Here is an 18,793-nt window from a genome sequence, read left to right as displayed (position 1 = left end):
TTTCATTTATCTGCCATTGTTCAGCCAAACTTGACCTTTGATAGTAACTTTCAGACAACTTTCAGCATGAACAGCGTGTAGATTGTTGTCATTGTTCACAAATACTGAAATAAAAATGTATAATGGATTTCATAATGCCATTTGGTGAATAATTTTCATATTAGCTAAACTAAGGTATATTAAGTGCATTTTATTTAAATTAAATACTGCTCACTTACTTTGTTACAGTATATTAAGTTAATATGAATTATCTTAACTGAGTTCCTGTCAACTTTAATAAAGTGCATGACACTAAGATACCTTAAGTGTAGTGTATAACAAATTTCAAGTAATTCCCACTTACAGTATTTTGGCAGAATATATTAAGTTCTTGTGACTCAAAGTATTTAAGCTGTAACAGCTTGATCTGAATTTACCTTTACTGAGATATATTAAGTGATCAAGACTTCAAAAAAAGGACAGCTCACTCAAATATAATAATTTCTCAATACTTTCCACAATTAAGTTTGTTTACTTACTTTTCCTAAGGTAATCGGTTTCCTAAATATTTTCAAGTAAACTTAACTTGTTAGAATTTACAGTGTACCTACACAGTGGACTTGGCTTACAGCCCCACTAGCTTCGCTGCCAGCAGCCTTAACCGGCTGCGATCGGCACCCTCCCAACAAAACCCCCTGACCACAAACAATTCGCTTGGCTGCGGGCTTAAGCCTTCTGACAGTAACCAAACTCCTTCCTCCAGAACAACCCAGACTGACTAAGCTCTTTTCATGACTGCGTACTCTCACCTCACTGGTGCTGCCACTCAGGTAATCAGGTCACCTGTGCTCTGCTCCTGCCATGTTCCTCCCACTCCCTCACTCAATGATACCAACCAGAAGTTTACTCACTACAAAATAAACAGAACATGGAGTTAGCATTGGTGGCTAACTAGCTAGCTTGTTGTCTGCATACAGGAAACAACAGCATTTCTGTAAAATATCTTTAGTAAAGCAGCAAATGACGCACCATCCTCTATTAATGTGTCCAGTGGCTGAGTCGCCCAGAAAGACCTCCATTTGATAGAACCACATCAAGTAGCTACTTCCTAATCGATCCAGTCTGGCCAGTTTGGTCCTTCACAGTCTTGTTGTCAAGTGTTAGTGTTTATAGTTTTCTCTCTACATTGTTCTGGAGTCTGCTGGTATTCATAAGCGGCCATCAGTAAGGAGACTTCCTGCTAGATCTTCTCATTTTGGGTTCCTCCGTGTAGGTAATGCAACTATCGCTACCCCGCCAATACAGTGCTTACCAGGTAAGGTACGGTTGGCTTTGGAAATGCAATCAGAGATCAGAGTTTACCAAAGCAAATTACACCAAACCGTCCGGGTATTATCCAGGTAAATCAAGTACTATCCGGTACTATGCAGGTAACATCTGGTACTATTCAGGTACTATCAGGTACTATCCAGGTATTATCAGGTACAATTCTGATACTATTCAAGTATAGAGGGAGAAATGTGGAGATGTGTAGCACTGATGCTGAATTTGGGAAAGTGATTTCCATCTGTGTGCTTGGTTTTTTTTTTTGTTTTTTTTTTTACTTGTCCTGTCTAGCATGGTGGCAGCAGAATGATGGTCTGGTTGCTGTGTTGTGCCGAACAAAATGGCTTTGCCAAGAGGTGCTTTATGGGTATAAGGCTCCTCTTGATAATTTTATTTTTTATTTCTATATTTATTTAAATATGTTGTTTTATCTCACTTTTTTTGGATTTATGGAATTTGTGTAATCTTGCTGGATCTGATCGGAAGGGACAAAAACATGAAGAGAAGTAAAAAGGAAAGTACCAAAAAGGAAGAGGAGACAAAGATACAGTGGATAGAAGCAACAATCCTTCAGTCCAGCATAACACCAGACAACCAACTGCTACACCTGTACAGAAACACATCAAAGAATTTCCTACGCCTTTTACAGGTAAACTAAGCTGACAATCATCAGGAGTTCGTAAACAAAAATAAATACAGAAACAAAAAAAAAAGAAGACAGCAACAATAAGATGTATCATGATGTTCAAACATTTGTTCTTCTCGTTTATAAGACTACAGCAGCTTGTTTTGTTCAGGTGTGCAGTCATAAATATGGTTATGAAATATCAGTAAATGCTTCAATAAATAGCTGTTTTAGCTCAGGTTGGAGTGATTTGTGTCCCTGAGATCATAAATATTAAATAATATAACAAATTCAATAGGCCTAGATTTAGTCAACAAAGATGCTTGCAGGGATTTCAGTCTGTATTATGGGTCAGGATTACTACACACATGTGGAAATGTACATGTATGTACATTTAAAACAATTTTTAGGTGCTAGAAAGTTACTCTGATCATAATGTGAAATATCGAATTTTCCTTTTTCAAATACATGGGATGCAATGTTTTTAATTATAATTTTTAAGTTGTAATGCACATGTAAATGATAAACTGTAAACATCAAAATGTAAACATCTTGATAATGTACTTGTACTTCCTTGCAGTAAAACAAAGAGAAACGTGAAGTTGTCATTAAATATGGGTTATAATGCTGTTATTTCCTGGTTCGGCTCAGTTTGACACTGTAAACTTGCCAAAACAAAGTTAGGCTTGTTGCTGGTTTTGGCCCAAGTCTGCTGATCAGATCAGGCCCACAGTTTGTGTCCTGGTCTAGGTTGTTGTAGTTGGCTGTTGTAGCTATGAGCTGGAGCAAATAAAAATGTAATGCAACAGAAATCTCTCGCTCTCTTTCTGTAGCTGGCACGTGCACTGAGGGTTGACTTTCCTACATTTCCTACAGCACGTGAAGGCAGCGGAGGATCAACAGGGACAAAGCGTCTTTGTCATGTGTGGGTTTCTCCTCCATCAGGTTCTAGTCAGCTTCCTCCCGCTGTGTCATGGAGGGAAATAAACCGTTTACAGACTCATGTTGCAGAAGCCACATTTTTAAGTTATATTTCATTTCATTAAACTCAGACTGAGGGCTGAAGTTATGTGTGTTCAGATACTTTATGCGACTGCTTTTTAAAGGATTTCAGAGATTTGATTAGCAGACAGACGTTGGGAGAGAGGAGGAGGAGGAGGGATTTCCGGACCCTGTGTAGAAAAAAAGAAAAAAGAGAGAGAGAGAGAAAAAAAACTTTTTTCCTTCAGTTTCCATGAGATGTAGGAGGAGGTTGGGAGAAGGAGGGGGCTGGAAATTCCTGTCAGGCTGCGGGCCAGGCTGGAGGGAGGTTCCTGTTACTTCTCATGGAGTCTGCTTCTTTCTACAGGTCTGAAAATGAAATGTACTAAAAAAGACCTGGACTTTGTGGCAGCGGACAAACTTCTTCCCACGGAGACCTCCTCCGACTGATCGGCGGCGTTGCTGGGAGGTGTTGGGATTAACGCGAACCGAGGGGCCGAAGGAATGTTTTCCTGACTTTAAGGACCGGAGAAGTCCACCGAAGAAGTTCTGCAGAAGGTAAAACCGCGTCTGCTGACACAGCCAGATAGTTCAGCTGGGAAAGTTTTCTTTGTACGGAAGAAAGCTGGGAGCCTGGTACGGAGACGGTTCCGTATGAATGAAGAAAGTGTGTTTATGGACTGAAGCCAGGACGGCATGAAGTGTTTGGGGCCTGTTAGAAAAACTGCTTCGAGCAGCTTGTTCAGCATCAGATTTTGGGAGGGGGGGGGTTAGGTGCGAGGGTCAAACCTTCAGGCAGTTCTTTCAAGCAGATTGCAAATCAAAGGGCTTCCAAAGATCAAATCAAAAAGACTTTAAATAGAAAATGTATCCATAACAATAAATAAAACTGCTGATGAGAACATGACCTAGAAAAAGGCTTGACTTCCCCTGTTGATAATTCACTTGACAAATACTTGTAACTTTATTAATAACTCTAAATATGATTAGTTACTTGTAATTACAACTCCAGTTCCAAAGAGTTGGGACTCTGTCTAAAATGCAGATAGGAACAGATTACTATGATTTCATTCCTGATAGAAGTCAAACAACATATCAGATGTTGAAACTGAGACATTTTACCATTTCCTCAAAATATGAGCTGATTGTGAATCAGATGGCAGCAGCACATCTGTAAAAAGTAGTTCCTGGCGATATTTAGTGTGTAGAATCCCCTGGGAAGTGAGGAAAACGGTTGCTAGTGTTTTGAGAGATGGATGTTGTCCTGGACATTCATTGCTGGATTTCTGCTTCCATGATGCTCCAGATGTTTTGTATTAGTGAAAGGTCTGGACTGCAGGCAGGCCAGTTCATGAGCTGGACTCTTCTGTGAAGCCATGCTGCTGTGATGGATGCAGGATGTGGTTCAGCATTGTCTCGCTATGGTCACTAATGCAACCCCATACCATCAGAGATGCAGGCGTTTCACCTGTCCACTGATAACAAGCTGGATGCTCCGTCTCGTCTTTAGTCTGCAGGACACGCCGTCCATGCTTTCCAGAAAAAAAATCACATTTTCATCCATCAGACCACAGAACAGTTTTCCACTTTGCCTCAGACCATTTTAAAGTAACATTTTTTTGAAGTTGTTATGAAACGTTTGCTTTGTCTCAGATTGGTGAACCTCTATCGTTACATGTAAGAAGCTCTGCATCTTTGAAATGTTCTTTTTATACCCATACATGTTACTGACCCGTTACCTAACTAGCTGTCAAATGCTTCTCCGGTTTTTTTTGATTTGTACCAATTTTTTTTCCAGCCTTTTGTTGCCCCTGTTTCAACTTTGATTCAATTTAGTTTGTAAACAAAGACAGATCAGTTTACCCTCAAGTTATGAAAGGAACATCATGTAGTCCAGATATTCATGGTGGGTGAGCAAAACCTGACGGGTGAGGGGCCTGGAGGCCTTATTATTTTTTTTTTTTTAATTCTTAAACCATCTTTCCCTTTTGGTTAATGTAGGAAATGGCTGCAAACACTGTTCCAGACTATGATCACTACTAAACCAAAGAATGCTCAGATCAGCACAGAAAATTAGTAGATTTTCTGTAATAATTTTAAATTAATTTTTGCTGTAATACTACAAGAAACCTGACTTGCTGTGTAAAGTGTAAATAAAAACAGGATGTAATGATTTGCAAATCTCAGCAACCCATATTTTATTTCCAATAGATGGCATCTTTTTTGCAACTTGCCTGATTAATTAAGGATATTGATTTTATTGGTGACATTCGTAATGAATTCAAACTGTGAGAAAACAGATATGAACATGATAAATAACTTTTTGGGTTCATTATTCCACACATCTGTCTCCTGTTTGCTAAAAACAAATTGATATTTATTTAATGTTTTGAACTATGTTTTTAGTGAGTGTGTTATTACATAAAATGTCTTGAGTCATATTTGTTTTTATGCAAGATAAGAAAAAAACGCGTTGCTAATGACAGTATTGAGAGCAGAGCAGTGAAACATCTTTGATAATATTGATGATTAAAAACTTCAAGTACTTTTGTCTCACAAATGAAATGACTGCAGCTCACCAACCTCACTGAAACGATGGAGCTGAAAGCTTGAAATTCTCAGCTAAGGTTTGGAAAATGAGACTTTTTCTTTTCTTTCCTGTTCCAGGGAGGAAAAGTAAAAGTGCTGCATTCAACAGTCCCTCCAGGAATTTGTGATGTTGCTTCACAACTATTAAATGATTGCAGCTGTCAGCTTTGACAAATCACAGCACTCCTTTCTCATAACCTGATCCACTTTTGTCATAAACTTTACTCCCATGTTGGGTCACTCCACACTGATTAGGACATGAAGACGTGTGAGAAATATGACCTGAATATTATCAAATATTCATATTGATAATACCAAATAGTTTTAATGATGCTTGGTTATTAATAGATGTTTTTATATGTTTATAAAAATTGTAACAAAATAAGTACTAATTAAAAATATATTTATAAAATAATGAATGGGTGCTAATGCAGCTTCTGCCCACTGAGATGTCCAATATAACTGCATAAAACATTCAATATGGGGCAGTCATGATGTAAAATGTCCTGTAAAGGCAGCTGCTGTGTAACTGGTTGGTGTGGTGACAGAGCTGGCCCTAATGAGTGTGAGGGAGGGGCTATCTGGTTGAGAGACACCTATATAAGGTGTCTCTATAATTAAATACTGAATCATCCCACTGATTCATTGTAAATACATTCATTATAAATAAATAAAAACAGGATGGTTCATGTAACGCATCCTGCTCCTCCCTACGTTGACCCAGCCCTGGCGGGCCGCCACGCCTTACAGTTGCAGAAAATTAAATCGTTTCGCATGGATGTGAAAATTCTTATATTGAACTGGCATTGTCCCCTACCTCCAGAACTCAGCAGTGGTAGGCTGCTCTGCATCGTTGTGGAGTCCGTTGACAGGAAAGGTAGCTTCAGATAAGTTGCTTTAGATTTTACAAGTTGAATAGACATTCTTATGTCTATACTTGAAAACCAACCACGCGCAAGAAAACGGAGTACGCGCAAGACACGAACACGTGATATGAACAAGTAAACTATCGATGAGCCCATCACTCCACTGTGTAAACCAATGTCCTCATGGCGGTAACCAGTGCGCTCTCAATTCCGTCACTGTGTGTTCGGCTAAACAGTCCTTGCTCACTCTAGTTTTGACACTCTGGAGGTGGAGACTGGGTTGACATGTTTTATCCTCTGATGGGCCGGTTTCAGGAAGACAAGAGAAAGCTATGTCAGAAAGAATTTCTCTAAAGTGTTATCAACATGTAAATAAGCAACGCTAAACATATGTGTGAAGGACGATTTCACGAAATTCTTGGGAACCTAGACCACATTAGGCCACCCCCTACAAAGCGCCAGTGCAAATGTGGAATATCCAACATAAAACTGATTTCACCGCGGTCCTACTTCCCTCATCTACAGAAGTCACGTTGTAGTAAGTTTTCAGTTAGTATAAGGCAGGGGTGGCCAACGTCGGTCCTCGAGAGCCACAATCCTGCAGGTTTTCCACATTTCCCTGCTCCAACACACCTGACTTAAACTAATGAGTCATTGTGCAGATCCTTATAGGCTGTTGGATCCATTTAATTTGAGTCAGTAGGCTCAAATTTTGGCTTAAAACAAACCAAAACTGTACCCACTTGTAAATAGTACTGTATGTGTGTGTAAATGAATTATAGATTTTGTATTGTGTGTTTAGGTTAGTTTTATATAGGTTTTGTAAGACATATTTGTATTTTAATGTATTTTAATGTATTGTAATGTAGTGTAGCAAGGCCCAACCAGGCACAAGAGCTGAGAACTAGCTTTAGCTAAAAACTCTGCAGGGCATCAGCTACAATATTTTGTACAAATGTACAAATGCAATGTCCCTGTCAAATAACTCAAATAAATATAAACATAAGATTACACCAATAAGTTAGCTTAAGGCTAACGTCTTTGGAAAATACCATTGGCAAGCTAGCAGTTAGCATGCACGAACAGACTGAAGGGATTTAAACAACTTTGTCTATCGACAAACGTTTACCTCAACAATATTTTCTGTGTTCAATTACAAATTGACTAGAATATGAACTGGCAATGTTTTATGGCCACAAAAGAGAACATTAAAAACATTGTCACATTATAGTAATGTTACTTGATTTTCCAGCAATATAAAGATGAAGTTCAATATTGAAGTTGAAAATAAATAAAATGATTGTTTACATGTGTATGATGTTTGGCAATGTTAGGACATTCAGATTGATTTCTGAAATAATTTTACATAAACATAGAGCTCATAATTATCTGACTGCTTGCATTTATTGAAGAAGAAAGTCTCAATGTGCAGTGATTAGTGCTGGACGATATGAACCAAATTTTATTTCTCAATATTTTTTTTTACCTGAATCACGATATACGATATATATCTCAGTATTTTTTTTTGTCCAGTAACCACAGAAACAGTTTTAATTTACAGCCTTCAGTGCTAAATACACTTTTATTAAGGATCAGCAGCACACAAAGTAGCTTTATATTAAATGAAATGCTTCTAAAACAAAATCAATGAAAAATACTTTTCAATGACCATAACAAAAATACAGCTGTGCAAATTGCAAAAGAAAAGATGCTTTTAACTCAAAACAAGCTATTTCGATATAAACAATATTCCCTCCTTCTATTTTGAGTCTGATAAAGTCACGATATATTTGAAAATCTCAATATATTGCCCAGCCCTAGCAGTGTTAAAGTAAACTGAGAATGAAACACATAGTGATGCATTGCTGAATTAAATCGAATCCTTGACAAGATAATCAAATTGCAACATCAGTGAAGATGCACGACCCTAGTAACACATATCTTGCTTCAGACACTTCTGTAGTAATCTCATATGTCTGAGCTTTTATTTGAGATTGCCAAAATTATGAATACATCCCTTGTATTTGTGAAGATTTACTTCATCTGCTGCATTTGGGGTATGTTGTTTCAGACAGGAGACTTAAAAAAAGACCTTGTCAAGAAGAGGTTAAAGCTTTTTTGACACTCATTTTTACTTTAGGGCGACTCTGCCTCCCCAAGGTGCTCTTTTAATGCTCTCTTTTCCAGCCTTTTGTTGTTCCATCCCAGCTTTACGATACGGTGCTGCCGTCAGAGTTAAGATGAGCTCATATTTTTCACGAAACAGTGACATGTCTCACTTTCAACATCTGATGATCACTTGTTCGGTTGTGAATACAATATTGATTTATGACATCTGCAAATCATTGAATCTGGTTTTATTTACACATTACACATAGTCCCAGTTTTTATGGGAATGAAGTTGTGAAAAAGGTTTTTACTTCTGTCTAAAGTACACTGGAAGTATTTGTCTGTAGTCAGAAGGTGATAGTGAGGGATCCATAGTTATAAAAGATGATTTCACTTGTTATTTATGTTGTGTGGTTCTATCTGTTCCTGAACCTTCACCACTCTGTCCATCGTTTTCTCTTTTCACATTTAGGGCATTTGGACCGACATTGGGAGTTTGTCCTTCCATGCTCTTGGTGGACGGTGTGAGACAGAGATGAGGGCTGCAGCTGAAGAGTTGTCCGGCAGCAACAACAGTGGAGGAGGTGGTGGCAGCACGGTCCTGCAGAGACTCCTTCAGGAGCAAATCAACCGGAATTATGTACTGCAGCAGCAGCAGCAACAGTCTGGAGGAGGAGGTGGAGGAGCAGGTGGTGGAGGGGGTTACTCAGTGCAAGGACAGGTAAACTCACCTGATGATCACTCCATGACCGCCCACATTGCGCGGCAGGAACCCCAGGGACAGGAGCTGCAGACAGATAGCGGTCTGGAGAAGCTGGGCTCCACCAGAGTGGGAGGAGGAGGCGGTAGTACTGGAGGTGGGGGGTGCGTGGGGACTTGTGGAGGAGGTACAGGTGGAGCAGGTGGAAACACCGAAGAGCAGTGCTCAAACCCTGAAGACCTCCCCACCTATGAAGAGGCCAAAGTGCAGTCACAATACTTCCGCGGTCACGGCCCCCCACCTCAGCCTCAGCAGCAGAGCAGCCCGGCCCAGCAGCTCCCTCTGCCGGCCTCTGTCGGCGCAGCCTTCTACGTCACCGGGATGAACAGCGCCAAGGTGCGCACTGAGGGCCGTCCCACACTGCAGCGGGTCAGCGGTGCGGGGAGGGTGCACCAAGATGACGGACTCAAAGACCTGAAGCAGGGACACGTTCGGTCCCTCAGCGAGCGTCTCATGCAGCTGTCTTTGGCCACCAGCGGGGTGAAGACTCATGCTCCAGTCAGCAGCTCCCCACTATCGCCACAGCTGCCCCCTCCAGGCCAGCCCAGTGATTACTACAAACCCCAGCACCGTGGCCCACCCCCAGACTACCCCTTCAAAGGAATGAGCTCTCCTGCAAAACAGCAGGACATAGGGGGCCATTTTTACCCAGAACAGAGAGGAAGGGAACACTCGCGGGAGATGCCGACTGTACGATACCAGCCCCCACCTGAGTATGGCTCATTCAGGTAAGCTTGTTCAGTTATCGTCATGGAGATTGCAGTGATCGATGTGTGACTTAACCTTTAACCCGAACCATAAACTCAGTCCACATCTCCACCTAAACTGAAATCACAGAATATTTTGTTAAATAAATACATTTTCTTCACTTTAACCCTTGAAAACTCTAGATCTCCGGCTTCTCCAATCACTATCGCTGATATCCGTGGTTCCCAACCTTTTTTCCTCGGGGACCCCCTTCATGCTTATGCTAAAATGCCGGGACCTCCTGCTCCACCCTGTGCTAAAATCTTGCTTGGTTTTAGGCTTTCAAAAGTGAGATTCTTACCATAAATAACGTATTCTGGTTGAGTCCTGTCCTTTGATAAAGCCAAAGTTAAATGAAAATCATATAGCCTCACTTTTTACATGAGAAAAGGCCTAGTCCCTGTTGATGTCCGTGTTATTGCTACAAAATACTGCTATATCTATTAATACATTCATTTTACATACTTTTAGCCTCACCGTCTGGCAACTGAGGCTGTCCTGAAAAAATAATGTCTGGATGTTGACTGTGATTAAAAAGGTTGCTCTTCAACATGTATTTTTATTTAGAAAAAAAAAAGAAAAAAAAAACTAGGTGGGCCAAACTTAGCAAAAAATGGTTTGGAGTTTTAAGGGTTAAGGATCACAATAATCTGTGGCTGTGGCTCAGGAGGATGAGCTAAAGTGACTTTGGATAAGACACTGAAACCCTGCACTGCCTATATAAGCACTGAATGTATACTTACCCCTCTTTTACACAAGGTGCGTGTGCGTCACGTTATGGCTGCACCACGGTTTATTCCGACCTACGTCCCGTGGCAATTTTTACAGGGAGCATGTCAAGTGTGGAGCGCCAACGAGTGCAGTCCACCTAGCAGGATCCACAAGATCATAAAATCACAGGAGTAGAGAATCTTGTGATTCTCCACTTCCAGGATAAACGTTTTGTTGTTTCTGATGACAAAAAAAAAACCACTGACCTGTTAAACATGTAATGTTTACATAGTTCAGCAGCCAAATCTGCACGGGGGCTTTTATTTTGAAAAATACCCCTACCTATCTGAACTGCAGAATTGCTGCATTCTGGGTGCATGAAGTATCTAAAATAGACTCGGCGAGTAAATTTAGCGGAGCGCCGGGACAATGCGCTTCTAGGACGCTTCTGATACAAGCTGCGGCGCACCCGGTGGAAACCAAACCATCGACTAAAACAGCCGTGAATAGCAGTGGAGGCCACAGCGCAGCCATAACGTGCCGCACACCCACCCAGTATAAAGGAGGGGTTAGGTAGGGCTGGGCGGTATGGCAAAATAAAATGATCATGTTATATTTTTTCATATTGTCCAATCTTGAATTTTATCAAGATTTTTTTTTAATACTGCCAGTTTTAAATAATCTGTACTGAAAACTAAAGAAACTATATATTAGATAAACATTTTACTAACATAGACAGTAAATAAAGCAAATTAAATAAGACCACTATCAGAAGGATGAAGTGTTTTTGCTGGCTTCAGTTTACCGCCATGAGGAAGCAGATTCAACTCCAAATGAAAGTTTTCTTGCAGAGAACAGCTCAAACTCAGCTACTCTAAATAACACCACTAGTAGCGTAACTTTGTTTCTGAACACTCGATGGTGAATATCCTAAATGTAAGGCTTGAAAACTATCAGAATCTCCGTAAATAAGGAGGATAAAGTGATTTTTGTGAATCCAGTTCACCACTGTGACAAGGCACTTACATGCAAAAATCAGCTTCTCTCACAGAGATAATACCAAATCCGTATTTTCTAAATAACTTCAGTAATAACTTTCCATCCCTATGTGAGATTTTTCTGCTTCTGTGTCTACTTTCTGCTACTACTGCATACAGTCCCCTGCAGCTGTGTTTGGGTTCTCAGGCTGATGATCAAACCTCTTGTCATGGCATGGGAAGGAGGGATCCTCTTGATCTGGTGTCACAACCAACCAGAGTAGAAAAGCTATGACTTTCATTAAACTGGACAAGCTGGGTCTTGAAGTTCTTCTCTTTGACGATGTTTCTCTGAGTCAGCTCGGGACAAAACACGATGACACCCGTGTGAAACAAAGCAGATGAAAGGAAAAAAACCTGTTTGCTGTGTTGCTGACTTTCAGGAGTTCACCATTTCCAGTGTATTTGACACATTCTGTTCAGTCAGTCTTATATTTATTTCATTCTGTGACAGGATAGTTAAGAAAGCATCTTTCATGTCATTTAATTTATTTATTAAATTAAGTCCTGTGACATAATAAAACGTGTTTGATTAATGGATCATGGATTTTGTTCAGGCACATTGTGGCAGTTACGTTTCATAAGACCTAAAATGCAAAGCTGCAGAGCAGGTCTGGACTGACAACTATGAGATATAATTCATCTGGTTCCAGATAGTTAGGAAGTGTTTTTGGAAAAAACATGATTGTAAGAAGAGAACAGAGACATAATCCACATTATCTAAACATGTTCTAAAAAAATCTATTTTAATTATTCAGTTTGGTTCAATTCAGCTTTATTTATACACAATTAATTCACAACATTTGAAAGCACATTTACAGACAAAGTCCATTCCAGCTTATTGAAGTATAATTATAATTAATTGAAAACAAATCCATTATATGATCCACATGAGTCCAATTTACAATAACTGTTTTCATATAAACCAATTTATAGACATAATGACTTGGCTGAGGAAACTGATGGGTTGGATCAAATCTTCTTTTTGATTCAATCCTCCATCCTGAGTTGCACAAGGAGACAGTGGAGAGGATAACCTCGACCAGAACCAGGAGGAAAAACCTCTGTCTGAGGCAGAACCAGAAAGGATGACCATCTGCCTGGACTGGTTGGGGGTGGAGAGGACAGGACAGGAGGGTCAACAAGCAGCAAGACTCTAAGCCAGGAAGACCTGCTGAGAAAGAAGAAGAGAAACACAAATGAATGACAACAACATCAGATATTTCTATATAGAGGGTAAAAAGAGCAGAGAGAAGCCTATTGCATCATGGGACGTCCCCCAGCAGTCTCCGCCTATAGCAGCAGGACTAAAGGATTAGGATAATGATAAGGGTCACCAAGCCAGACCCACTAGAAGATTTATCAGAAAGGAAAGTTTGAAGCCTGATCTGAAAGTAGAGAGGGTGTCTGCTTCCTGAAGCCAAACTGGGAGCTGGTTCCACAGAGAGGTCTGATAACTGAAGGTTCTGCCTCCCATTCTACTTTTAGAACCTCTAGGAACCACTGAGAGTGAAGTGGTCTGTTGGGAAAATCTGGAACTGAATCTGGAAAGATCCAATGGCGCTTGGTCACTAACAACTTTCAATGTGAGGAGAAGAATTTTAAATTCTATTCTGGATTTAAAAGGTAACCAATGAAGAGAAGATAAAACTGAAGAAAAATGATCTCTGTTTATCCTCCTTGGACTAGTTTTTCTGCACCGCTCTGAGACAGGAATTTTAGAACACATTTTGAGAATTTTGCATTGGTTTTAAATGTGAATCAAAGGACAGACTCTGCTCCAGAATAACTCCAAAGTTCTTCACTGTAGTACTGGCAGCCAAGTTAATACCATCCAGAGTAATTCCATAGCTAGACAGTCTCCCTGAAGCTCTCACGTCCAAAGAAAACAGCCTCATTCTGTCTGAATTTAGAAAGAGAAAATTCAGAGTCACCAAGGTCTTTATGTCTTTCAGACATTTTTGTAAGATTTTTTTCTTTTGACTTTTCCAACCCAACCCTATAGGGTGGAGCTTGACATTCTGCAGTCCATTGATTGGTTGAAAGAATGGTCACTCCCTGTGCAACTAAGCAACAAAAACAAAGCAGGAACACCTCCACCTTTAAATATATGGTGGATTTTTATGTTATTTGAAGCCACATTACAAGAAGAAAGAACACAAACTGCTGGATGTACACCATTCTCCTCTTGTGTTTCTCTTATAATTCAAAGAGGGCATTGAGCTGCTTTGACAATATGTCATTACGTAGCTGATGCACCTATCGCTATCTGACTGGAAATGCACCAGAGGTCAAGATTCCAAACCTTACCAAATTGTCTCTAACTGGACAAGCTGGTGAAAATGGGGCTTTTGAGACTACAATTCCAGACTTCTTACTCTGGTTCTTGACACTTGGAAACACTGTGAAAAGTTTATCTTCTTTATATATTTAACTTTATATATAGCTTTGTAAGCATCAGCTACTGCAGAGTAATCAGAGTATTTCTGATGACAGGACTCAGACTTGTATTAGATGTCTGAGGTTTTTGGTTCATTTTGGAATAGTGATAGAAGGCTTTGAGAGGGGGCTGCACGGTGGTGTGGTGGTTAGCACCGCGGCCTCACAGCAAGAACCTCACTGGTCCGAGCCTTGGCGGGGAGGTTTGAACCTGGGGGGCCTTTCTGTGGATGTGGGTTCTCTCCGGGTACTCCAGCTTCCTCCCACCATCCAAAGTCATGCGTGTTAGGTTAGGTTAATTGGGGACTCTAAATAAAGACTCTAAGAGTAAGTGTAAATGGTTGCTTGTCTCCCTGCGATTACTTATTTAGCAAGTGACTCTGGAGCAGACAGTCTGCCCCAGAGTCAGCAAAGACTAACTGAACAATCCTGCTTCATGACACTGCTTTAATTTCCTTGAAGTGCTAAATGATAGCTGAAGTTTCAGAATTTTATTCCTTGGAAGGAGGTCAGTCCATCTGCAGGAAGCCATAAATCTCCTGAAGAAAAGACAAATTTTTCCTCAGCAGAGCATCATTTATACACCCAGATAAGGAGGATTGCGTCACTTTGGTCAAAGTGAAGGTCAGAATGGAAAAACAACTCTGACATGGGAATTTTACCTATAAAACAGTCACAACATGGATTCACTGGGAAGACAAACAAAAAGAAGATCGTAAATTACAGTTTTAGTTTGTTTTTTTTTTTGTTTTTTTTTGATTTAGGAAGGACCCTCCTTTATCAACTGTGAATATAAAAAGATATGTGCATATTTACTGTGTGAGAACATTTACACATAAAGTGTGATTTTACCCACTTTGATTTTCACCCAGAAATGTGTATAAATGTAAGAACAGTTCTTTACTCACTGACACAGAACCTGGTTCTTGTTGATAACAGAAACTAGAAAAATATCCTTACTGGTGTCACAGCAGACACGCCAGATCATGTCTGTGACGGTGCATCGCTGTGAAAGCAGCCTGCAGGCTTATTGGGCTCCGTCAGTCCAGGAGAGACGAGAATGGTGCAACATTTTGTCGTCCCGCAAAGTCCCAACCAGCAGTGGTCAGGGTCCACAAACGTTAAATCTCCGTCCTTCAAACGCCACTATGGACATGTCAGTATCTTTATGAAATGTCACGATCAGCCACAATGTTGCATTTAATTTTAAATAGGTCGTCGCCTGTCTTTCTGTTTTGATTACCTTACTTATTTACTTGATACAGAGTGAAGGGTGGATAATATTATGAAAATGCTTTAGCATAGACATACTTGCTTGATACACATTTAATGATCAGAGTGAATGGTGGATAATATTTCTTGCAATGGATGGTTCACGCCTCCGCGTCAGCCATTAATTTATGAAAATGGACACCTCATCGAGCATTATCCCTTACTTAATATATACTACCAATTATTAAATGTTCATGCAACCATTTTACAAACAGATGGATAAAAACCTGCAAGTCTACAAACCGTCGGCTGCAACTACACCATCATACTCATCATTTAGACGTTCATTAGACATTTATTGTTCATAAATTTTTATTCTGAAGTCAAATAAATGATCTGTTTATCTGTGTGGATTTATTTCTGATAAATTATTTTATATTAAAGGAAAAGACGGATGTATAAATGTACAGGATTAATTCATTTAATAAATCTTGTTTAAGCAAAAGGAGTAAAAATATTAATGCAGTCAAAAATATGAAGTATATTTATTTATTACTAACAATAAAATATACAAAAAAACTTTAACTAAATCTGATAGCAGATCTACTCTGAAACATCTGGAAGTAGTGAACAGTCCTGAATGTTGTGACTGTCTGACAGAACAACATAGACATTATCAGAGAACAACAAAACATCACAACCTGGTGGAGGAAAGGGATGTCAGTGTACCACCTCATCTGTTCTCTCATCGTCACGCTCATCTAGCCAATACATTTTAAATGCAGCCATCTTTGCTTCTGCTCACTTAAAGCCCAAACTGTCCTTTATATTCTACTCACAGTCAGCCAGAAGCACATGTCCAAGTCCACTGTTCTCTGCGATGTGTTTATCAAACATATTCACTGCCTGGAATGTTCAGGTTCATATGAGATTTATAACCAAATCATTCTGACTGATCAGTGAACGACTGAGCTGTTCATATCTGAGAAATACAAACTGTTTTTGTTCTTACGCATGTTTTAAAGTTCACTCACACATGGTGTAAATGTCTTTGATTCAATAGAAGGATGATGATTATGTTCATGTTCAGCTATCTGTACACAAACCAAACTCAGTGTTTGACTGCATCATTCATCTCTCTTCAGATCCAGTAAGGAGGGTTTGGGTCACTACCAGAGGTCCATACACCAGCACAGTCCCACATCCTCTGTTACCTCCATTGGCTCCCTGTCTCGTGCCCAGTCCTCCACTCTCAGCAGCATGCTCGCTGCCTCCCACTCCTCACATCCCTCCTTTCCACACCAACCTGCCCAGAGTCAGGGAGAACCATTCCCTATAATGGGGCCTCGTAGTTCACAGGGCACGAGCTCTCACCAAGTAGTGGAACCAGTCACACCAGGAGGCAGCCATCCTGGACCACAGAGGGTCCATACTTTTCCTCCTGATCCCTACGGCTCCACCCCGAGGTTGCACCATCATCATCAGCTGCATCATCCCTATCAACAGCAGCAGTTCCATGGACCTCCGCAGCCCCAGCTGTCCATTCAGACTGGACACTTTCCCCTACCACACTCCAGCCCCCACCTGCAAGGGGAGCCCTATGCTGTCATGGCTCGTGCCCAGCAGATGGTGGATGTGCTGACGGAGGAGAATAGGATGCTGAGGCAGGAGATGGAGGCGTTTCGTGAAAAGGTCACCAAGCTGCACAAGGTAACATCTTCTGCAACAGGTCTTAAAAGCAGATCAAGATCAGAGTAAGAGCAACTCAGTGTTAGAGTTTCCATCAAGACTGATACATGTGGGGAAAAAAGAAGTTTTAGTCTGAAAAATGTGTAATTAACCACACAAACATGACAAAATAAATTAGGCATTGTCGTGCAAGTTCATGCTTTTCATGAAGAAGTTCAAAGTTCAGTTCATTTAGTTTAAAATGAATTGTTCATAGTTCACCATTTCAGTTCTGAACTAGTTAATATTTCAGTTAATTTCAGTTTTTATGACCCTTTAAGCTCAAAAATGGCAAATCGTCTACTTTGACCTCTAAGCTGTCTGAATATTCAGCGGTCCTCTGCACCACAGACATTCATTTGGATTACCATTACCCAGACCAACCATCAAAGCATCAGATTTTACATAAAGATAATGAAGATTTTATTACTGGTGATGTTTAGGTTAGAAGCTATGTACAGTGAAGGATCTAAGTTCCACTCTTGTAAAGAAAACAAATAGATAATTTCCACTATATCCTTTTCTCTCCTGTGTCTGTGGACAGTTGGAAACGGAGATCCAGCTGGTGTCAGAAGCTTATGAAAACCTAGCTAAGTCCTCGTCAAAGAGGGAGGCCCTGGAGAAAACTATGAGGAACAAATTGGAGCTAGAAGTTCGTCGACTTCATGACTTCAACAGAGATCTCAGAGGTGGGAGCAGAGCGACCCTTATCTGAATTTTCAACCAAATCTTCAGGTTAAAATTGATGTGACATGATAGGGCTGTTTTTTTTATTTGTGAGAAGGCAAATTAATTTTTGTTCACATAAGTTAAATGAAAAAAGTGTTTACATCAATATGAATAAATATACTGAAAGAAAAATCAGGTTCAGATCTAGTTTCAGGAATTTCGTTATTCAGCTCTGTTCAGTGTATTTGTAACATACCAATTCACAACAAAAGTCATAACAAGGCAACTTAAAGATGGACTTCAGTTTAATTCAACAAGATCAATTTCAATCATTTCATTGTAGTCCAATTAAAACAAATCCATTATATGATCCACATTAGTCACACTCAGTGTGAGAATTTGCAGGCCTGATTAGCATACTGCTCACATTAAGCTAAAATACAGCTAACATACAGTTAACATCCTGCTGAATGTACAGTTAGTATATAGGCCACATACTGTTGGTAAACAGCAAACATAAAGTAAACACAAAGCTAGTATTCAGCTAAAATACAGCTAACATACAGTTCACAGCTAGCGTATAGCTAAAATACACCTTAAATATAACTACTATACAGCTTGTATACAATTAGCATTCAGTTAAAATACACCTAACATACAACCTGTATACAAGTAGCATACAGCTGATATGCAGCTAACATACAGCCAGTATACAGCTAATGTACAGCTAAAATACAGCTAACGTTTAGTTAAAATACGGCTAGCATACAGCCAGTATATGGGCGACAAAGAGTTGGCACACAGCCAACATAAAGGTAGCATACAGGTATCGTACAGTTGGAACACAAGCTAACATACAACAAGAATATAGCTAGCATGTGGGTAGAATCCAGCCAGTATACAGGCAACATACAGCTGGTATACAGCAAATATACAGTAGGGACACAAGCTGACATTTAGTTAAAATACAGCTAGCAAATAGGTAGCATGCAGCCAGTATACAGATAACATTCAT

At 40.0% G+C, this 18,793-nt stretch overlaps 1 protein-coding gene across 1 annotated transcript in view; it reads left to right on the top strand.

Moving 5' to 3' along the window:
* The first annotated feature begins 2,868 nt into the window (after positions 1 to 2,868).
* The window catches only part of amot (angiomotin), a 30,726-nt gene continuing 14,801 nt past the window's right edge, over positions 2,869 to 18,793 (top strand). Inside the window, exons 1-4 of the mRNA XM_042007899.1 lie at positions 2,869 to 3,469; positions 8,948 to 9,963; positions 16,527 to 17,091; positions 17,654 to 17,798. Of these exons, the coding sequence (XP_041863833.1) occupies positions 9,011 to 9,963; positions 16,527 to 17,091; positions 17,654 to 17,798 (1,663 nt within the window). The 5' untranslated portion in view covers positions 2,869 to 3,469; positions 8,948 to 9,010. The remainder of the gene's footprint in view (positions 3,470 to 8,947; positions 9,964 to 16,526; positions 17,092 to 17,653; positions 17,799 to 18,793) is intronic.

Source organism: Melanotaenia boesemani, chromosome 15 (assembly GCF_017639745.1).
Source record: "Melanotaenia boesemani isolate fMelBoe1 chromosome 15, fMelBoe1.pri, whole genome shotgun sequence".
Taxonomy (NCBI): Eukaryota; Metazoa; Chordata; class Actinopteri; order Atheriniformes; family Melanotaeniidae; genus Melanotaenia; species Melanotaenia boesemani.
The sequence above is the reverse complement of the archived record's forward strand: the minus strand, read 5'-3'. Positions and strand labels throughout refer to the sequence as shown.